We start from the raw sequence: 24,093 nt of genomic DNA, 5'->3' as shown, positions 1-24,093 counted from the left end.
TGGCTAGATTATCATTTTGTTGGATGAGGAAAAGTATCTAATTTTTTGAAAGCCTGTATTTCCAAAGGAAAAGTAAATTGCAAAGAGAAATCTTAGCCAAATTTAATTGGCTTTATACAACAAAATGGAGCAAACTGAATAACATTAAGTTTTTAGAAGTAAAGCATGAAATTGTAATGCAAATGCTTTATTAGGAAAGTACTCTGACAAGAAATGGAGTGGCAAAAGCAACAAAGCAAAGCAAGAAGCTAAAGATGACTACATTTTCAGCTAGAAATTAGCTTCTAACAGTGGTGGAAAAAAATTGAGTTTAACACCATCATTTCACAACATAACAAACATTCAGAATTCAGTCATGTAGTTGGAAAGATGATGTTGAACTCACATTGAATTTCAGTACAAATGATATACAATGTTATGTTTTATTTATGCTCTCTATAATGGTTCCTTTAAGTCTTAGAGGAACTGCTTTCTGAAGACATCATAAAATTAAGATTTTTTTCTTTTTCTCTAAACTAATGTTTAGAAAATCTTCATGAAAGAGCTTTTATAGAAGACATGAAGGTTCTTATGAGTAACCAAGGATATAATTTATCAACAATTTAAATTTATAATAGAATAGAATTTAATTAGCAGATGATGAATAAGAATAAAATATCAATGTAGAGTCATATTTAAATACATTTACCAAAGGGGAAGTTAATTTAGATTCAAATTTGAACTCAGAAAGTATTACATAATTAAAGCTTATATAGAGAAAATATGTACTGTACCTTCAGTTATATGAATGGATGATGTATAATCTCTAGGCTTTGAAATATCCTAGTTTCTAAACCAAGAAGCCTACAAAGGATATATATCATCTATGTATTACTTCTGAGATAGAAGCAATTACATATACATGTAAGCAAAATATACTATTTATTGTTAATTTTGAGCGAATGTGATGTTAATCTTTGACAAACCCAATTATTCACCACTAAATATAATATTTCTTATATTGATCTCTCAGCAAATTGAGAATAATTGTCAAGATTGAAAAATAATCATTTTCTTTACCACTTTGTTAATTTTCTTGGCATAATTTCAATTGGTGTTTCTCATTTTTTAATATTTTCTTAATATAAAATATAAGATAAACAGCCTCATAAACTACAAATAATAATATACTGGTAATATTTCATAATAACTAAGCAATGTACAGTGATATTATACCTAACAAGTTTATGCTTTTGTAAATATTGAACAATCTGACCTTTTCTCCAAGCTTAACTTCACTTCAATACAAAACTGTTTCAGGATAAATGTTAAAAAACTAATTCTATACTTGCTATAATAAGTTACACAGATGATAATAAATGACAAAAAGGAGGTTTATAAATGTATTGGAAGGAGAAAATTCCTGGAAAATTGGTGAGATGTGATTATATTCATTCTTAGGAAACAAGTGGACAATTAGGAAATATACAGTTTTTAAAAAACCAGTTCTCTGATATTATCAAAATATTTCTGACTACTTATACTACTATGTTCAAATTAACCAAGATTTAGGAGAATCAATAAAATATCAACACATTTTTAATTAGTTTAACCTGATAGCAATTTCATTTCATTACTTTTTGAGCTCATGACATTGTACTAACCCTATTTCTATTTCCATGTTATCAGCAAAAAGAGTGCACATGATCTAATAAATGAGTTGCAAAGATCCAAAAAAAAATATAAAGAAAAAGTAACTTTTGTAGTAGAGTGTTTTAATAATTATTATTTCTTTTTTCCTTTTTCTTTTATGGTATAACTGGAAATAATATATTCAAAGCTATGGAAACTTTTATTATTCATCTGTACTCTTTCTGTAACACACACACACACATATATATAAAATTATCATCTTTAAAATACATACTATTTACATTTTCTCCAAATTATGATGTATCTGTTCAGTAACTATGGAGTGGAGACAGTGTGCTTACAACTAACAATTATTTCACCCATCACTTCTCTTGATAAAGATAAATAATTAATATTTTAGATAATATGACTTTATATTTAAGCATCTTTGGAATTATTATTACCTTTAAGCTAAGATTTCTCTCATACAAGATCCTAATGTTAGCTCTGGCATTAAAATATTTAGGCAAAGGGACAAAGCAAAATTATCTTTCTGGAGTATTAAAAGATAGCAACAAAATTTTTATTCCCTTTTTTTAATGCCTCACAAATTGATTTTTACTGTAAATATTATGCCCTATAGTATTCTCAGTAATTCTATTTCTTAAATCATTTTCTAGGACTTAAACAGCTCAGTGGGTTGCCTATGATACATACTAATAAAACAAAGAGGCCTGTTTCAATGTTCTCAGGTTAGAAATCTTAATCCTAGTTCTGCAAGAGCCAAGTTTTGCATTACTTCTCATTAGATTTGTAATCTTTTATTTTAATTCTCTCTTTAAGATAAAAGGCATTTTACATACTATTTTTTGTGATATAAAAATGTTTATCTCAATATAAAATGAGGCCATTTGAACAGGATGCCTGTAAGGTGCTCATACTCATTAACAAGCAACAAATTGTGATGTTCTTAAAACAACCTCAGAGAATCTCTAAGGCCATGCATTTTGTTGGTCTGTGCACTGTTGTAAGGACCACAAAAATTCCAGTAGGAACAGAACAGCTAAAGAAAACCCATAGATTGTCTTTTGAAAATATCAGACGGTAAAGAGGCTGTTCTCAACCCCAAGCATGGTGGGCATCCTTAAAACAAATACAGAGAAACATTTTAAGAAATACTTAAAAAAGAGAATCAGAGCGATGAGATAACTTACTAATCACAGTTTTGTTTTGTTTTCTGTTAAACAACATTCTCTGTTAGTCTTCTCTTCTGATGTGTGCTTAAGGCATCCACGTGGGGTGGATATAGAATCTGTGGAAATGCTTTGCCTCACCCTGAAATATATTCACCACCCAAAGCTGTCTCTTGGGGAAAATTTGCTGATTCTATGCCATAAACTAAGCAAAACTCATGGAAATAATGATCTTGAACATCTCCTGGGATGGTTTTGTTAAAAATGACATCAAGTGTAGCATACTCTTGAAATCAGAACACATAGATAAGCAAAGCCTTATATAAATCAGTCCAGCATTACAAATTACTGAAGTTTCAAAAATTATTCATTTGACTAATTAGTAGCATGGAGAAGTCCTCTGCAATCTTGCCCTGTAACTGTGTCTATATAATCAGAGGAAGGAACATTTTGTTTACAATTACAGAGAGATCACAGTTTAACCAATTTTCTTCTCCCTCTGCACTCATGTCTTGAAGACCATGAAGAATGAAGCCCAGGGACACAGCATTGGGAAACCAACTGAGTATAGTTTTTATAAGAAAAAAAGAAATCAACTGAGTATAGTTTATAGAAAGTAAAAAAGAAAAGCTCTCGCTAACTTAGAGGGGATCCAAGGATTCTTGAAGAGGTGCATAGGTTCATGGATTTATATAGTTTGGTGAGCTACTTTGGTGACCAGGTGAAAATGAAACAATGTGGTTGCTGCTTTTAGCCAGGCCTCTGACTGGAACTGACTTCCCCTGCTCCTCTGCTTCCCAGGAACGTTCTCATCTTACTCAGGCCCCTTTCCTTTGAAACAATGAATTGCCATTTTTTAAACCTAGGCCTCTGATATCAGGACAACAGATTTCCCCTGCTCCCTGGCGTCAGTTTCCCAAGCCATATTTCAGTGAGCTTATTCTTCTTCTTGTGTTTTCATTTTCCCAGGGGCTGTTTTGGTTTATTCAGGTCTCCATCCTGTCGGTCTATTGCTTTTCTATCTCCTGGCCTCAAATTTCTAAATAGTGAGATATGTGACCATAAACAAGAAACTGCTTTGCATTCAATAACTGATGCATGTCAGAGTTGTTTAAAAGGGCAGTAAGATGATCAAATGAGTGAGGTGTTTCAAAAATTCTATGATTATAAGGCACATTGCCAGTTATTAAGTATATGTCACAGTGTTATGATACTTTAGGTTTTTAAAAGAGGGCATTCATATGAGTTTAAAATAATTTATGTTGAACTCAGATTTAAAAATAACTCTGGTGTAGAAAAATTGCATATAGTAAGTGGTTCATTTTTAAAATGTGTAATTTGATGAGTGTTTCACCATCAAGTATAAAAATATCATGAAAATGTAGGTACTTAAATGTGCCTCAGTTCTGAAAGTTTCCTTTTGCCTTGGTTGCCCCTCTCTCCAGTCCTTTCATACATTCTATATCCCCAAAAAGCCACTGACGTGTGTTCCACTACTCATTTTGCATATTCCAGAGTTTTGTATAAATGAACTCAAGTAGGCTGTACTGTTTCAGTGTGACTTCGTTCACTCATAGACTTAATTTTATGTTTACCATGCAGTTTTTAATCAACAAAACATTCCTTTTTATTGGTGAATAGCATTCCTTTTTACTGTTAGGTAGTACTCATATACCAAAATGTTGTTCTCCATTTACCTACTGAAGGATATTTGTATTTGAAGTTTTGGACTATGGTAAATAGAATTTCTATTGTGTACAAATCTGGGTGATGAGAAAACTGAGACATGTTTTGCAGACCAGAACATTTTCTAAGTTGGCAAATGCTTGTCTACTTCAAAAAGAGGAGAACTGTGATAATTTGGTGAAAGTGTTGTGTAAACACCAACTATATTTTATTGGTTTAGGCCTGCTGAAGTTTCGCCTATCAGTTATTGAGAGTAGAATTTTGACTTTTTTTAATCAGAACTTTTTGTGTATATGACTCTTTTTCCAATAGTCCTTTCAGTTTGTTACATAGGTTAGAGTTCTATGATAAGTCATATACAAAATTAAAGTTGGTATGTTGTCCTACTTTCTGGATGTGAGATGGTCTTCTTTGTCTCTAGTAATAGCCCATTGCTCTGAAACATAATTTTCATGTTACTAAAATAGCATTATGTTTTCTTTTGATTTGTGTCATCATCTTTATATGTATTTCTTTCTTTTCTTTTCTTTTTTTTTACTTGGAGGCACTGTCTTTTGGCCATTCTGGGTTTTTGGTATCTTTAATAGAGATAAATTGACAGATTGGTCTTGGTGGCTCATGCTTGTAATTCCAGGACTTGGAAGGTTAAAGAAGGATTCCCATGAGTTCGAGGCCAACCTGGGCTACATAATAAGTTCAAGACCAGCACGAACTACATACTGGAACCCTTTTTCAATACCCTTCTCCCAAAGATAAACTGGCAAGTAATGCATGGAGCTTTTCCTGTGCTCACTGTTCTGTCCCATTGACCTATATGCTGTTTTAATTCCAGAACACTAGCATTATTTTGATTATTTTAGATTTGCAGTATATGCATTTTGAAGTTAGGAAATAAGATAATACTTGCTTAGTGCTGCCTTTTTTCCACAAAGGAAAAAATCTAAAGTTTATATAAAACCACAAAAGACCTAGAAAACTCAAAGCAATCTCAAGCAAATAGAACATTTAGAATTTTATAGGGATTGCTTTGAATCTAGATTTTGTTGAAAAATATGAGTATTTTAGCTAGATTAGTTTCTACAATCTGTGAATATTGAACATCTTTTTATTTATTTGTGTCTTTAGAAATTTTCAATAAAGATCCTTCAATTCCTCAATTAAATTTGTTCCTAATTATTTTATACTTACAACTAAGTTGTAATTGAGATTGTTTTCTTGGTTGTATTTACATATAAATCATCTTAGAATATAACATCAGTGCCGATTTTGGTGTGGTATTTTGTACCATGCAAATTTACTGAATTCATTCATTAAATCTACCATTTTTGTGGTGAAATATGTTGGATTTTTACATAACAATTCATATCATCTGCAACAAACAATTTAACTTACTTTTTCCCAATTTAGGTGTCATTTATTTCTTCTTCCTTCCTAAGTCTTCTGGCTAAGTCTTCCAGCACTGTTTCGATAGATGTGCTAAGACTGGACATCTGTGTCTTGTTACTGATCTTAGAGGAAAAGATTTTAACTTTGTAACAGTGAGAATAATTTTAACAATCAGTTTGACATACCTCACCTAGTGTGTCATTTTTACCATGACAGGAATAATGAATTTTGTTTAAAGTTTTTCTGCATGTATTGATAAGATTTTATAATAATTCTCTCCTTCATTGTGCTAACATGCTGATTCCCTTTTCTAGATTTGAATATTTTTAACCATATTCTTGTTTTTAGAATAAATCTCATTTAATCATTGGGAATGATTGGTTTAAGATGGTATTGAATTCAGTTTGTTTGTACTTTATTGGGAATTTCTTGTACCTGTGTTTTCCAAAAATACTGATCTGTAATTTTCTGTAATTGTCTATTTCTTAGAATACTAGTCTGGCTTTGGTTTCAGAGTATTGCTAGCCTTGAAAATTAGTTTGCAATAATTCCTTTCTATAAATATTTGGAAATCTTTGTCTCTTGTTTTTTTCTCTGATTTAATTTATAGAATATTCTCAGTTTTTATATTAGTATAACAAAAATTTATTGATTTTATCTTTTCAAAAAAACAATTTTTACTTCTTGTTGATTTTTAGTACAATTTCTAGTGCAACTGAGGCTCTGATCAGAAAGTTCTTGCATATGCCTATGAATTCAAAAGTTTATATTCCTGCTTATTAAATTTTTCTGTGTTAGTATTTAGTTCTTTGGCTCATTTTGATTTTAGTTTAGTACACAGTGTGGGATAGGGGTCTAGATTCAATTTTCTGCATGTCAATAGACAGTTTGCCCAACAATATTTGTTAAAGAGGGTATTGTTTCTCTATAGTTTTGGCACCTTTGTCAAAGATTAAATAGTTGAATGTGCTTTGGGTTGTTTCTGTATTCACTATCCTGTTTCTTTGATCTTAATGACTTTTTTTGTGGCAGAGCCATGCTGTTTTTTACACAGTAGCTTTGTTATATAACTTCAATTCTCGTATTATGATGCTTTCTGCTTTTCTGTTTTTATCCAGAATTGCTTTTGCTATTCTGGATCTATCTGGTTCCATTATAACCTTAGAATACTTGTCTCCAGGTCTGTGAAGAATGATTGGGATTGTACTAAATCTATATATCAATTTTGAAAGTGTGGCCACTATACTAGTTCTGCCTATTCAGCAATAGGAAACATATTTCCATTTTCTGATCTTCTCTTCAATTTCCTTTTTCAGTGTATGGTAGGTTTTATTGTAGAAGCCTTTCATTTCCTTAGGTAAGGAAATTCTGTAGTATGTAATTTTTCTTGGTGCTATTGTTAGTGGTAGTATTTTCCTAATTTCTTTATCAGTGGGTTCATTATTAGTATACAGGAATGCTATTGATTTTTCTATGTTGTGTTTGTATCCTGCTACATTACTAAATTTGGTTATTACTTCTAAGATTATTGGGGAATTTTTTGAGGTCATCTATATAGTAAATCAAGTCTTTTTCAAATAATAATAATAATGTGATTTATCCCTTTCCTATGCATATATATTTTATTATTTTTTCTTGCTTAATTGCTTTTGCTAATGTTTCAACTACTATGTTGAGCAGGAGTAGTGATAGTGGACAACCTTAGGTTCTTCCTCATTTTAGAGAAAAGCTTTTAGATTTCCTGCATTTAATGTGATATAGCTAGTAGATTTGTCATAAATAGCCTTTATCAAATTCAGGTAAGGTCATTTTATACCTACTTCTTCCGTGTTTTCATCAGGAAAGCAGGTGGATTTTGTCAAAGGCTTTTTCTGGGTCTATTGAAAAGATTGTGGGATTTTTGTCCTAGCTTCTATTTATTCAATGTATTACATTTATTGATTTGCATGTGTTAAATGAAACTTGCATCCCTGGGTGGAGACCTACCTGGTCACAATGTGTGATTTTTTTTTTAATATTTCTATATTTTTGGTACATTTTAGGTATACAATATAATTACATTCATCACTGGAAATTTGCACCTTTACATAATCTCTCTTGGTTCTTATTTTTCCCCCTTCCCTTGCCCTCCCTTCAACATCTCCATCCCTCCCTATTTATAAAGACTTTGTTTCCATTTTTTCATTTTCTCATATTAATTCCATTCTGTTCTTTCTTTTTTCCCTACCCCTCCCACTTCCCCTTCCCCTATGCCCCTTTTCTTCCTATTTCACATTATCTATCATACCATTTAGTCCTCACTTACACTTTCAGTTTCTCAAACTAGAGAAACTATTCAGCATTTATACATGTGTGTCCTATTTATTTCACTTAAGAGTATTGCCTCAGTGTGCATCCATTTAGCTATAAATATCTCTAATTTCTGATTTTTTATGGCTGAGTAGTATTCCATTTCATAAAAAAAATGCGTTTTCTTTATCCAGTCTCCAGTTGGTGGGGATTTGGGCTGCTTCCAAGTTTTAGCTATTACAAATTGTGCTGCTATGAACATAGGTGCACATATATCACTGTGGTATGATTCTTTTAATTCTTTGGGGAAGATCCACAGCAGTGGAATAGCAGGCTCAAATGAGACTTCCAGTCCTAGTTCTTTGAGGTATCTCTATACTGATAACCATAGTTGTTGCACCAGTCTACACTCCCACCAGCAGTGGAGCAGGGTTCCTCTTTCCCCACAGTCCCTCCAACATTTCTTATTGGTTGATTTCATATAGCAGCCATTCTTTCTGGGGTGAGGTGGAATCTCAGTGTTGTTTTCATTTGCATCTCTCGAATGACGAGTGATGTTGAACATTTTTTCATGTGTTTATTTGCTATTTATATTTCTTTGTTGGAGAAATGTCTGTTCATTTCACATGCCCATTTCTGAATTGGATCTTTAAATTTGGGAGGTCTGATCTTTTTAAGTTCTTTATATATTCTAGATAGTAGATCTTTGTCTGAGGAACAGCAGGTAAAGATTTTTTTCCACATTGTGGATTGTCTCTTTACATTGCTGGTAGTTTCCCTTGCTGTGCAGAAGCTTTTTAATAAGAAGAGATCCCACTTGTTGATTATTTGTGCTAGTTCACAGGCAACTGAGGTTTTGTTCATAAAATCTTTTCCTACACCAATGTCTTCATGAGTTTCACCTAACCTATGTTCCAGCTGATTCAATGTTTCTATTTTAATATTTAGATCTTTATTTCATTTTTATTTTAGTTTAGTGCATGGTGAGAGATATAGGTCTAGTTTTAATCTTTGACATGGTGAAATTCAATTTTTCCAGCACCATTTATTAAAGAGGCTATCTTTCCTCCAGTGAGGGTATCTGGCTCCTTTATCGAAGATGAGATGGCTGAGTGTGTCTGGAGTTGTTTCTCCATCTTCTAATCTGTTCCACTGGTCCTCAGGTCTCTTTCTTTTCCAATACTATGCTCTTTTTATCACAGTAGCTTTGTAGTGTAGTTTCAAGTTGGGGGTTGTGATATCCCCTGCCATGTCTCTGTTACCTAGAATTGCTTTGGTATTCTGCATCTCTTCTTGTTCCAAATGAATTTTTGGATTGTTTTCTCAAGGTCCGTGAAGTATGGTGCTGGGATTCCAATTGGGATTGCATTGAATCTATACAGGAACAAGACAAGGATGTCTACTATCACCACTTTTGTTCAATATAGTTTTGGAAACATTAGCCATGGCAATTAGACAAGAGAAATAAAAGGAATAAAGATAGGAAATGAAGAAGTCAAATTGTCATTATTTGCAGATGACATGATACTCTATATAGAAGACCCCAAGAACTCCACCAAAAGTCTTTTAGACTTAATAACCAAATTCAGTAGGTAGCTGGATTCAAGGTTAACACACAAAAATCAATAGTTTTCCTCTACATGAACAACAGACTCACTGAGACAGAAATCGGGCAAACAATTCCTTTCACAATAGCATCCAATAAACTGAAATACCCAGGAATCAACCTAACAAAAGAAAGCAAAGATCTCTTCTCTGAAAACTATAGTATGCCGAAAAGAGAGATTGAAGATGATATCAGAAAATGGAAAGACATTCCTTCCTCCTGGACAGGAAGGATCAACATAGTGAAAATAGCCATACTTCCAAAACTGCTATATAGATTCAATGTGTGATTTTTTGATGACTCATTGCATTTTGCTTGTCAGTATGTTGTTGAGGATCTTTACATCTATATTATTTTTTTTTGGTTGGATCCTGGTCTGGTTTTGGAATCAGAATAATGGTAGCAATGTCATTCTAGTCCACTGGAGGTCCTTGGGTGATTATGTCTTTGGTTACAAAGTCAGTGAGGTGTGTGTCAGTATTCTTCATTTGTTTGTACACAGAGTAGCTGGATGAGGTAGCTGCATGAAGTTCAGGGCCTTGCATTTTGTGAAAGCAGAGCTTCCTGTGCTTGTTCCCATGCTCACTCATTAGAGGTAATATGTGCATTCCAAAGGATTCACTAGATCTTGATCCCAATGAGTTTTTATCAGTGCTGTAGGAACAAGGGGTCAGAGACTTACTCGACTGTCTGCTGAATTTCCTTTGCTGTTGAGAGGACATTAGCTGCTTTGTTGGTTTAAATATTAAAGGATGAAGTTTCAGCACTTATGTCAGTCATTTCCCTGATTTGTGCCTAAAATGCTTTTCAGCTGTGCTGTGCATAGAACTCCATGTAGATTGTTGTTGTCCATGGCTGTAATTTCCATAAATGGAGTCCATATCTCCTTCCCTGCCATATAGGAAGCTCTCCTTTTGAAAGAACTTGCAGAAGTGTTTGTCAGAGCTGAAGGTACAATAGGTGTCAAACCAAGACCTTGGTAATGTAGCCAGGAACAGTGTTGGTAGGTAGGGGATTATAAGTAGGAATTTCCAAAGCAGATATGCTGAAGGAGGAAGCATTGTATACTTGGGTTACATGAGACCCCCCAAGCAGTTGGAGGAGGATAGCTAGCAGAGGGATATCTGTAACTGGAGAAGTTAGAAGTGCCATTGTAGCCCTTCAGTTTTACATCAAAGTAGTGTCCTTAAATTTAAAGTGCATTTCTTGTGGACAATATTTCTTTGGTCATTCTTTTGTATTCATTATTCCACTCTATGTTTTTTAATCGAATAATTTATACACTAACTTTTAAGGTAATTTTCAATAAATAAAAACTCAATATTGCATTAATTAATTTTTTTTATTCTTTCATTCCCTTCTCTCTGTCTTCCTCTTTGTTACAATGAGTTTTCTATACTGGTGGGCTTTGATTCCATTGTCTCTGTCTTTTGTACAACTACTCTAAATTTCCTATGCTGCACGTAACGTGGGCCTTACCTAAAAAAAATCTAATGATTATAACAGATTATTTTAAGCTGATAAGCTTCTTTCCAAACCCAGCCCCACATTTAAAATTTTCGAAGTTGATTTACTATATTTTTAATTAATAAATAATAATTATAAAACTTTTGCCATTTAATATTTATACCAGTGTTAAATGTGATTTATAATACCACCCTTATCATATTAGAATATTCTGATTTTAACTATGTACTCATAAGTAGGAGTCATTATTTTATTCTATATGTGATCACCTTTGTTACTAGACTTTAGATTCTATATAATAATCTGATATTCCAAATATGGTATAAACAGCTCAGAAATCCATAAAACAAGGGAGGAGGTCTAGGAAAGACAGAAGTGAGAAGCTCCAGTGTGGAAGCGTTGCCTTTTCTTTTGAATAATTTATAGCATCAATAATTTTGAAAAAAGTCACACAATCCACATTCTACATAATTTATGTGGAATCAGGTTGATGTAATAAAATTATCTTTCTTTTAACTATTAATTCTTGATAGTATACTACGAGTTTTATGAGGTTAATTTAATATAATAAATAAAATACTTTGAGATTTTCTTCTGGAGGGCTATATACCCTTGATTATTTACATGAGAGTACATTTTTATTAGAAGGACTAAATATTTATAACTATCAAAAACTATATATGTACTTAAATACAATTTTATTGTAATATAAAGACATATGATAACTTCAAAAATATTAATCATCTCAACAGTCTAGAAAGCATCATATTAATCACCTGCATTGATAGTCTAGCTCCTTTTATACCTAATAATCAGGAAAAAGGAAGTATTTGGGATGCATTGGAAATAAAGCACCTCAGTAACTTTTCTTGAATTTCACTTGCCAGCATTCTGTAGTGATCAGTTACATATTAAATATATCAACTTGGACTAAAAGTAATTTGTGACCTAAGCTCCATATTATGACATGCATACAATATCATTCTTCAGAATGTAAAATCGGTATACAAATATTTTGATATTTTGATTTATTATACAGTGGAAATGGTATGGAAGAGATCAAATTAGGTAGGTTCAAATAATAATTAACTTTCATTTTATAATTAACATACTTCAACTCTTTTCTTCATCACCTATAAATGGATTCCCCTCTGTTCTTTACTATATACATCTGACTTCATAAAAACTTTCTTTATGGAGTAATGGGTAAAAACTTGGGCCTGGATGTACAGAGTTTTGTTAATGATTGCAAATTAGGACCAGTAATTAAAAGCAACTAGAAGTAAAAGTCTTCAGTGTCAGAGTGCCACTAAGTGAAGTATTATGATAAAGTGACAGTTATGGTTAGTGTTATATTAGTGCCTGTAAGGATAGTAGAATGGAGAAATTACCCACTGGAAAGAAATGAAGTAATGAATTTCATTGCTCAAGTTGGCTGAAAGTAAGCATTGATTCATATTGATTCATGAAGGGTTGATAATGTTTTGATTACAGATTCTGGATTTAGAAAGAATAGAATTGGAAAGTCAGTGACAAAATTGACAAGAATGCTGGTGACAGCTCTTAGAATGAAAACTCATTGTGTAAATACAAGGATCTCCCTTGAGTACTTGCCAGTTGAATCCATTCCACAGAAAACGTTAAAAAATCAGGTCAACCGATGAACATTATTGTGTTACTCTCTATTCCTAGCCATACAAATACTTTTATGTAAAATGACTGGAGTCATATATCAGATGCCAGTGAACAACATGGGTTCTTCACAAAGCATCCTCTGGCTATTAAGACTAATAAGTCTCTTTAATTTTGAACCATTAATTTGTCTTAGTATACTGATTGATCTCTCACCTATTGGTCAATTATAATGGGTTCCTTATAGCTTGGAAAAAGTGAAATTTTGTCTCAATGAAGTGAACACATATGATTGATATGAGTTTTCCTCTTTATTGAATTACCTCAGCTTATACCACTCTCTATAGATTTAAGCAATGATTTATCCACCAGAGTGACATTGAGTACAAATTATTTTAGATCAAGGAGTCTATTTTATAGCACAATAAATGAAGCAATAGGCTGAAGACCATGTGATTCACCAATCTGAACACATACTGGATTATACACAACACTCAGATTACATTATAAGGATATATAAAGGAATAAAAAATTAGCATGATGGTTAGTAATAAACATATTTAAAGTGTAGAGTGATTCCAACTAAGTGAGTAAATTGCTAAACCTTGAGGAAGACTTGAGGTTATAGGTTACAACCAAACAGTCAAATAGTTGTCTGTTACTCCTTTAATGCCACTGGTATGTGCTTAGGTTTACAATTCATACTATAAGACCAAACAAAACTGTGGATTAAAAATTAAAAGTACAAATAAATTTCAAATGGTATAATGGATAATGTGAAATCAGAAGAAAAGGTCGAAAGGAGTAGGGGAAATGGGAAGGGTAGGGGAAAGGAAAGAAGGGAAAAGAAAAAATATGATAAAAGGAAAAAATGGAAACAAAGTCTTTGTAAATAGGGAAGGGTGGAGGGGGTGAAGGGAGGGCAGGGAAATGGGGAAAAAATAAGAACTAAGATTCATCATGTAAAAGTACAAGAGCCCAACAATGAATGTAACTGTATTTTATACCTAAAATGTACCAATAAACTTAATGAAAAAAAAGGATATGATCATCAAAGGAAAAAAAAATGTGGATTAAAACATATACAAAAGGAGCTACATATTCAGCTCAGTGGCCCTGCTCCTGCCTTGAAAGCACAAGATTTTGAGTTTGATCCTCTGTACAAAGGAAAAAAAAAAATTCCAAAATTTGGGGTAATAGGGATGTTCTCATATTATATCCTTGGTATGACTTGGTAATTTTCTTTGTAAATAATAATAATTTATTGCAATATGCAATGGCATGAAACAAATGCACAGTCTTGTAATCAATTTTTTAAAACTTCTTAAATGAAGGAAAACAAATTATATAAATAAAGAATATTAATATATCTCAAATTTTCTTTATTCATAATTGAGACATAAAAGTCTCAAAAGTATTGACAGAATGATGACATTGGACAGGCAGCTAAGAATGACAAATTTTTGTTTTACAATTTTGTTTAAGAAACAACAGTATTAAGAAAAACATAAACAACATATGTCATGTCTTCTTGTTTTAGGACTTTTAAATGAAATTTTATTGTTATTACAATTCAGTTTCAATCCATTTAATGTATAATTATAAAAGAAAGAAAATGTTACATATTTCAGACTTTTAAGTATATTTTCACCTTTTTTTTTCAGTGTAGGTAATTCAGTGTAGAGCCTCACACAAGCCAGGCTAATACATTACCACTAAAATACATTTTTCATCTTCCTTACAACATTTTAAAGTGCAAAAAGGTATATTCAATTAGTCCTTACAAATGAAATTTGGAAAGTAATTGAAACAAATAATTGGAATGCATTGATATTTTTAGAATATAATTAACTGTTTATTATCCATTATCCACTGTATTGAATATTGCAGTTTTGAGAATTAGCAATGTCATGATCACTGGTTCAGGGTAAGATGCTTCAAGATTTTAATAATTCAATTATGAGATTTTAAAATACCATTAAATAATACTTATTTTAATGGTTTTGATGAACAATTACATAGGTTTAACTACAACTATTTAGGTTGTTGCCTTTATTTCCTCTCTTGATTCTTCTTTTTTTTCTTAACACATTGATAGTATGTTGATGTAAGGCAGGATAAGTCAAATATAGTAATGAAGTTGCCTTTTGACAGAAGATGAATGAAAGTTTTGAGGAAAGTGTCAAGGTACAAAATATATATTTTAAATTGGAGTGAGAAAAATATTCAAGAGCAGTCCATTAAAATATTGTCCATCAGAATGGACTTATGAGTTTGTTAAAGAAATTTTAAATTGTTCTTTATATTATTAAAACTTTCAGGAAACAAAGTCTTTGTAAATAGGGAAGGGTGGAGGAGGTGAATGGAGGGAAGGGGAATGGGGAAAAAATAAGAACCAAGATACATCATGTAAAGGTACACGATCCCAATGATGAATGTAACTGTATTGTATACCTAAAATGTACCAATAAACTTAATTTAAAAACCTTTAAAAATGATTAGATATATGCCTACAAAACACAATCATTCCTGTTTGAATTTTAAGGAAATAATTCACAGTGGACTTCCGGGTTATTAGTAAGTTTTTAAATCCCTGAATTATATTCAATTTGTATAGGTGCATGTGGAGAATGGAATAAGTTATGGATATCAACTAAAATCATTTAATTTCTACCTATGTTATAGAGTCAGTATGTTGTCAAGTTGAGGTACTTCTGAAGAGGTTTCTGAGGATTATGTATTTTCCTTGGAATAAAGAAAATAACTTCTGAATCTTTTCACAGCATTTTTCATCTCTTTATTTCTCAGTGTATAAATAGCTGGATTTAGGAGAGGAACAAATATAGCGTAAAATACAGCAAGAAATTTGTCTAACCAGGTGATGTTTAGTGGCCACACATAGATGAAGATGCAGGGCACAAAGAAGATCACCACCACTGTGATGTGGGCAGTGCAGGTGGACAGTGCCTTGGAGGCACCTGTTTTAGAGCTTTGGCGAACAGTGAGAAGAATGTATGTGTAGGATATTAGCAACAGAACAAAGCAGGTTACAGCCACAAGTCCACAGTCAACATTTATTAAAATGTCCAAATTATAGGAATCTATACAGGCCAGCTTGGTCACCAGTGGTATATCACAGAAGAAACTATCTATTTTCCTGGGCCCACAGAAAGGCAGCTTCATAATGACAACGAGTTGACTCATGGAATGCACAAAGCCAGCTGTCCACGCAATCACCACCAGCCCAATGCACCTGGGCAGGCTCATGATGCTGTAGTAGTGCAGAGGTTTGCAGATGGCCACATAGCGGTCATAGGCCATTACCACCAGGAGAACCATCTCACCCGCTCCAATAAAATGGACAAAGAGAATCTGGCACATGCAGCCTCCAAAGGAAATGGTCTTGTCCTCCCTGAGAAAGTCTGAGATCATCTTAGGAGTTGTCACAGAGGAAAGCCACATGTCAACAAATGACAGATTGGCCAACAAGAAGTACATAGGAGAATGAAGTTGAGAGTCCAGGATAATTAAGACAATAACAGCAATATTTCCAGTTAGAGTCATCAGATAAATAATCATAAATATCAGGAAGAGTAAGACCTGAATATTCCATGAATTTCCAAGTCCCAGAAGAACAAATTCTGATTCTATAGACTGATTTCCTGTGTCCATTTTATTCAGTATTTCCTCTGAATTAACCTAGACAGACAGCTAGATGATCATTTAGTTGAATGCAGTGTGGTGTTTAACTTTTTGAAAATCTATATCTGCAACTGAAAAGTAAAATTGCAATGAGAAATCTTAGCCAAACTTGAATGGCTTTATTCCACAAAAAGGAGCACTTTGAGTAAGATTAACTTTCCTAGAAGCAGAGTATGATATGGAATTGTTATGTAAATGTTTTATCAGGAAATTACTCTCCTAAAAAATGGAGTAAATAAAGCAAGAAATCAAAGTAAAAAGCTAAAGATCACTGTTTTCATCTGTAAACTAGCTCATGCCTAACAGTGGAGCAAAAAAAAAAAACAACCTAATGCAGCACCAACAATCATTTTACAATATAACAAATATTCAGGACTCAGTCATGTGGTTGGCAAGATGATGAGGAACTCACATTGAATTTCAATATGAATGATAGGAGATAATGTTGTATTTTTTTATGCTCTCTATCATGATTCCTTCAAGCCTTAGTGGAGCTAATAACTTAAGACATCATAAATTTAATTTTTTTCTAATTTTCTAATACAAATGTTTGAAAAAATCTCTATATGAGAGATTATTTGGAAGGCATGAAGATATTTATAAAAATAAGACCATAACTTATCATCAGTTTAAATCTATAATAGAATTTACTTAACAAACTAGAAGAAGAATAAAATATCAATGTAGTCATGTTTAAATACATTAAACAAAGGGGAAGCTAATTTAGATTGAAATATGAAGTCAGAGAATTCCTTATCAATAAAATTTCTTATGAGAAAATATATACTGTATCTTCAATTATATAAATGAATGATGTGAATCTCTAGGCTTTGAAATATTCTAGTTTTTAAACCAAGAAAGTTACAAATTTAATCTATCATCTATAAATTATTTCCAAGATTAGAAGAAATTACACACACATGTAAACAAAGTACATAACTTACTGTTACTTTTGAATGAACGTAAAGTTAATCTCTAGTGAATACAATTATTCAACACTAAATATGAATGATATTCCTTATATTGATCTGTAAGTATATTGAGAATATTTGTCAGGTTGGCTGATTGAAAAATAATTGCTCGTCTTCATTATCACTTTGCTAACTCTCTTGGCATCACTTCAATTGGTGTTTCTCATTTTTAATCTTGAAAGGATGAGCTATGATAATAAATAGCCTCCTAACATAAATAAGCATGACTTGGTAATATTTACATAATATCTAAGCAAAGTACACTGATTTTATGTCCAATACGTTTATGCTTCTGTATAATCTCAACAATCTGACCCTGTTCTCCAAACTTAATTTAATGTCAGTAGAGAAATTTTCCAGGAAAAATGTTTAAAAAATAATTCTATACATGCTAAAATATACTACTCAGTGATAATGAATAACAGAAAAGCAAGTTTTAAATATAGTGGAGAGAGAATAGTCCTAGCATATTGGTGAAAGATAACTATGTTCATTCTTAGTAAACAATTGGTCAACAATATTTTAAAAATCAGTACTTTAATTAGTATTATGTAAATACTTTTTGTTTTATTTGGGGGTATTTTTGGTACCGGGGATCGAACTCAGGACCTTGAGCTTGCAAGGCAGGCCCCGGAACCACTGAGCTAAATCCCTGGCCCATTATGTAAATATTTTCCAGTAGTTATATCACTATATTAAAATTAAACAATATTTAGGAGACTCAGTAAACTTTTAAATTAGTTTTTAAATTAGTTTAACGTGATAGCCATCTCACTTCATTACTTTTTGAGCTCATGACATTGTACTAGCCCTATTTCTGTTTAGATATTCTTATCTGCAAAAAGAGCTTACATGACCTAATAGATGTGTTGCAAAGATGCAAAAGGAAGTATAAAGAAAAAATAACTTTTCTTGAATTTAGAGTGTTTCATAAATAGTATTTTTCGCTGAAAATTCTAAACCCTTTGATATTCTTAATAATTTTATTCTTGCAATCATATTCTAGGATTTATTTATTTATTTATTTATTTATTTTGGGTACCAGGGATAAAACTCGGGACCTTGCACTTTTGAGGCAGGCTGCGGAACCACTGAGCTAAATCCCCAGCCTTTATTCTTGGATTTAAGACCATTCAATGAATTGCCTAAGATACATATTAATAAAACACAGGGGCTTATTCTAGGACCTCAAGATGACTTCCTTTGTTTTCAAGTTATAAATTTTAATCCCAGCTCTCCAGGAACTACGTTTGGATCACTTTTCATTAGATTTGTAGTATTTTATTTTTAATTCAGTATCTATGGTAAAACATATTTTACATAGCCTTCTATTTGTGATATAAAAAATTTTACCTTATAAAAGATGGTGGCCACTTGAACAAGATACCTGCTAGCTGCTCAAATTTAAGAACAAGCAAAAAATTGTGATCTCCCAAGCCCACCTCAGAGCAACCTTGAGGCCATGCATTTGGTGGTCTGCACAATGTTGTTAAAATCACAGAAATTCAGGTAAAATTAGGTCAGCCAAAGAAAACACATCTACTGCCATCGAAAATGTCAGACGCTAAAGAGGCTGTTCTCAATCCCAAGTAGGATGGGCATCCTTAAAATAGATACAGAGAAATACTTTAAGAAATACTTAGAAAAGAGAATTAGAGAGATGAGATGACTTACTAAACACACTTTTTACTCTTAGACAATGTTCTTTGTTAGTGCTCTCTTCTGATGTGTACTTAAGACATTCCTGTGAGGTAGAGACAAGATCTATGTTCACCTGTGTTCATCCTGACAATATCAACTACCAAAGGCTTCTCTTGGGACAAATTTACCTTTTCTGTGTGCTAAACAAATCATCAATTGTGGAAATAATGATTTTGGACATCTCCTGGGATGGTTTTGTTAAAATGATATTAAGTGTTGAATACTCTTGAAATCAGAAGACATAGATAAGTAAAGCATTACATATATCAGTCCAGCATTACAAATTAGTGAAGTTTCAAAAATTATGCATCTGAGTAATTAGTAGTATGGAAAAGTTCTCTGCAATCTCACCCTGTAACTGTATCTATATAATCAGATGAAGGAACATTTTCTTTACAATTTCATGAGAGATCATAATATATCAATAACTGTATCTATATAATCAGATGAAGGAATATTTTCTTTACAGTTTCATGAGAGATCATAATATACCAATTCTTTCCTCCTTTTGGGCTCATGTCCTGAGGACCATGAAGAATGAAGCCCAGGGACACAGCACTGGTGAACCAGCTGGGTATAGTTCTTTAGAAAGAAAACAAAAAGCTCTCTCTAACTTAGAGGGGCTCCAAGGACTCTTGAAAAGGTGCACAGTTTATGGGTCTATATATAGAGTTTAGTAAGCTATTTTGGTGAGTGGGTGGCTGCTACTTTTAGACAGACCTCTGACTCAGAACAAGCATCCTCTGCTCCCCTGCCTCCCAGGCCCTTTCCTTTGCAACATGGATTGCCGTTTTTTGTTTTTTTTTTTAACCTAGGCCTTTGATATCAGGAGAACAGATTTCCTCTGCTCGCCTTCTCACAGTTTCCCATGACGTATTTCCATGAGTTTCCTTTCCCTTTGTTTTTCAGTTTTCCAACAAGCTATTTTGATTTACTCAATTCTCTATCCTGGCTATCTATTGTTTGTCTATCTTCTGGTCTCAATATTCTAAATAGTGTGATATGTGACCACAAAAAAGAAACTGCTTTGGATGAAGTAACTGATGCATGTCAAAGTTGTTTAAATGGGCAGTAAGATGATCAAATGACTGATGCATTTCAATAATTTGATGACTCTAAGGAACATCGCCTGTTATGAAGTGTATGTCATGTTGTTATTATACTTTAGGTTTTAAAAGCAGACATTGATGTGAGTTTAAAATAATTTATTTTGAACTAAGATTTAAAAACAACTCTGTTTTTGTAAATTGCATATAGTAAGTTGCTCAACTTTTAAATGCCCAAATTTATACATGTTTTCACATACAACCATGAAAACATCATGAAAATGTAAGTACTTAAATGTGCCTCAGTTCTGAAAGTTCCCTTATCTCTTGGTTGCCCCTCTCTGCAGTCCGTCCATACATCCTGCATCCCTAGAAAGGCACTAATGTGTGTTCCATTACTCATTTTGCATATTCCAGAGTTTTGTATAAATGAACTCAAGTAGGCTGTACTGTTTCAGTGTGACTTCTTTCACTCATCAAACTTATTTTTATGTTTATCATGTAGTTTTAAATCAATAAAATATTCCTTTGTATTGGTAAATAGTATTACCTCAGCTTGAACCACCTTTTATAGATTTAAGTAATGACTTATTCACCATAGTAACATTCAGTACAAAATTATTTTAGATGAAGGAATTTATTTTACAGAACAATGAATGATGCAATGGGCTGATGACCATGTGATTCACCAATCTGAACACATACAGGATTATCTATCACACTCAAATTAAATTGTAAGGATATATAATGAAATAAAAATATTCAGTATTAACTAGTAGTAAATGTATTTACAATACACAGTGATTGTTACTAAGTGGTTGAATTGCTATACCCTTGAGAAAAACTTGAAGTTACAGGTAAGATACAAATAGTCACAAAGAGCTGAGTACTAGTCCTTTAATGCTGCACATGTGCTGCTGTGTGCTTAGGTTTACAATTCAAACAGCAAGATCAAACAAACCTGGGGATTACGAGTTTCCAACCATTTTTTGTGGTAATAGGAATGTTCTGGTATTTTATCCTTGGCATGAGTTACACTCTTTCTTTGTAAAAAATGATCATTGTATTGCACTGTTCAATGCCATGTAGTATATGTACAGTCTTGGATTCAATTTGCTTTTGAATCCTTTGAAGAAAACATAAAACTAAATTAAATTACATATATATACATATCTTGAATTTTTCTTTAATTACTCATAATTTGTAGATTATAAAAGTGTTGAAGGCTATACTATATATAGTGTGATGACATGGAACAGGCAGCCAAGCATGATAAATTTTTATTTTACCATTTTGTTTCCATATTAAGAAAAATAGCAACTAAGTATGTCATTTCATCTTGTTTGGAACTTACTAAGGGAACTGTATTGTTCCTATAAGTCAGTTTTAATTCATTTAATGTGTAATTATAGAAGAAAAAGATGTTTCAATTTTTTTTTTTTTTTGGTCTTGGAGATCAAACTCAGGACTGTGCGCTTACAAGGCAGGCAGCAGAACCACTGAGCTAAATCCCCACCCAACCTTTCAAAATTTTAAGACTTTCTGTCTCTTTCTCTCTTCCTTCCTTCTTTCCTTCCTTCCTTCCTTCCTTCCTTCCTTCCTTTCTCTCTCTCTCCCTCCCTCCCTCCCTCTCTCTCTCCCTCCCTCTCTCTCTCTCTCTCTTTCTTTCTTTCCTTTTTCTTTCTTTCTTTTTTGCAGTGCTTATAACTGAGCCCAGGGCCTCACATTAGCTAGGCAAGCACTCTATCACTAATATACATCTCTCAGGCCCTTAAGAATATTTTAAACTGCAAGTAAAAAGTGTATGAAAAAACTCCTTAAAAATTAAATTTTATAAATAATTGAATCTAACAATTGACATGCATTGATTTTCTTAGAGTATGATTGTTAATTGTGTACTACTATCCACTGTATCAAATTGCTGTTTTGAAAATTAACCAGCAAAATCATGACCACTGCCCTGAGGGAGATATGTTTCATATTTTGCACAAGTGGTAAATAATGACTTCAAAATAAACTTAGTCCTTGAGAATGACATTCAAAAATAGCATTAAGAAATATTTATTTTAAAACTTTTAATGAAAAACCATATAGAGTTAATTACACTGCTATCCCCTATTTAGTCACTTTTATTTCATCTCTAATTCTCTTTTTTTTCTGTACACAGTTAATATTTTGATGGAAAGCCAGAATAAACCAAAAATAGTAATGAAGACGCCTTTTGCAAAAGGTGAACAAAGGGTATGGGGAGTGTCTCTCGGAACAACATATATATTTTTAAATGGTGTTAGCAAAATATTCAGAAATAGTTCATTAAAATATCCATCATAATAGACTGAGGAGTTTGTTAAATAAATTTTAAGTTCTTCTTTGTATTATTAAAACATAGAAAGTCTGATTAGATATTATCTCAATAAAAAGGATAATTTCTGCTTGGATTTTAAGGAAATAATTACAATGATCTGCTGGCTTATTACTAAATCATAAAAGCCTTAATGGTAATAATATTTATATATATATATATATGCATGTATAGGCTAGAATAAATTATAGATATAAACTAAATTGCCTTAATTTCTACCAATGTTATATAGTCAGTGTGTTGTCAATATGAAGTACTCATAATGAGGTTTCTAAACATTATGTATTATCCTTTGAATCCATATAATAGCTTCTGAATCTTTTCATAGCATTTTTCATGTCTTTATTTCTTAGTGTATAAATAGCTGGATTAAGGAGAGGAGTAAAAACAGAGTAAAAGACAGCAAGAAATTTGTCCAGCCAAGTGATGTTTAGTGGCCACACATAGATGAAGATGCAGGGCACAAAGAAGATCACCACCACTGTGATGTGGGCAGTGCAGGTAGACAGTGCCTTGGAAGCACCTGTTTTAGAGCTTTGGTGGACAGTGAGAAGAATGTATGTGTAGGATATCAGTAACAGAACAAAGCAGGTTACAGCCACAAGCCCACAGTCAACGTTTATTAAAATGTCCAAATTATATGAATCCACGCAGGCTAGCTTTGTTATCAGTGGTATATCACAGAAGAAACTATCTATTTCCCTGGGCCCACAGAAAGGCAGCTTCACAATGACAACCAACTGACTCATGGAATGCACAAAGCCAGCTGACCACACAGTCACCACCAGACCAATGCACCTGTGCAGGCTCATGATGGTGGAGTAGTGCAATGGTTTGCAGATGGCCACATAGCGGTCATAGGCCATTACCACCAGGAGAACCATTTCACTTGCTGCTATGAAATGTGCAAAGAAGATCTGGCACATGCAACCGCCAAAGGAAATGATCTTGTTCTCCCTGAGAAAGTCTGTGATCATCTTAGGAGTTGTCACTGAGGAAAGCCACATGTCAACAAATGACAGATTGGCCAACAAGAAGTACATAGGAGAATGGAGTTGAGGATCCAGGATGATTAAGACCATGACAGCAATATTTCCAGATAGAATCATCAGATAAAGCATCAAAAATAACAAGAAGAGTAAAATCTGAATATTCCATGAATTTCCAAGTCCCAGAAGCACAAATTCGGATACTACAGACTGATTTCCTTTGTCCATTTTATTCAGTATTTCTTCTGAATTAACCTAGAGAGAAGGCTAGATTATTGGTTAGTTGGAGAAGGAATGACATTTAACTTTTTAAAGCCTGTATCTGCAAATGAAAAATGTAATGGCAATGACAAATCATGTCCAAATATTAAAGGTATATGCATCAAAAAGAAGATAAATGAGTAAGATTGTTTCCTAGAAGTAGAGCATGAGATTGGATTGTTATGCAAATA

At 32.7% G+C, this 24,093-nt stretch overlaps 2 protein-coding genes across 2 annotated transcripts; both read right to left on the bottom strand.

The window, feature by feature from the left end:
- Window positions 1–15,592: 15,592 nt before the first annotated feature.
- Window positions 15,593–16,545, bottom strand: LOC101704314 (olfactory receptor 4K3). The gene has a single exon (XM_004865109.4). The coding sequence runs from the start codon at window positions 16,540–16,542 to the stop codon at window positions 15,604–15,606; it is 939 nt and encodes a 312-aa protein (XP_004865166.1). The 5' UTR covers window positions 16,543–16,545; the 3' UTR covers window positions 15,593–15,603.
- A 6,385-nt stretch (window positions 16,546–22,930) lies between these two features.
- Window positions 22,931–23,880, bottom strand: LOC101716928 (olfactory receptor 4F4-like). Its single transcript, XM_004865014.4, has one exon. The coding sequence runs from the start codon at window positions 23,867–23,869 to the stop codon at window positions 22,931–22,933; it is 939 nt and encodes a 312-aa protein (XP_004865071.1). The 5' UTR covers window positions 23,870–23,880.
- Between the last annotated feature and the right edge of the window lie 213 nt (window positions 23,881–24,093).

Source organism: Heterocephalus glaber, unplaced genomic scaffold, assembly GCF_053883595.1.
Source record: "Heterocephalus glaber isolate CG9 unplaced genomic scaffold, H.glaber_assembly_v1.0 deba00001662, whole genome shotgun sequence".
Lineage (NCBI taxonomy): Eukaryota > Metazoa > Chordata > Mammalia > Rodentia > Bathyergidae > Heterocephalus > Heterocephalus glaber.
Note: the sequence above shows the minus strand (reverse complement) of the source record. Positions and strands in the feature narration are given on the sequence as shown.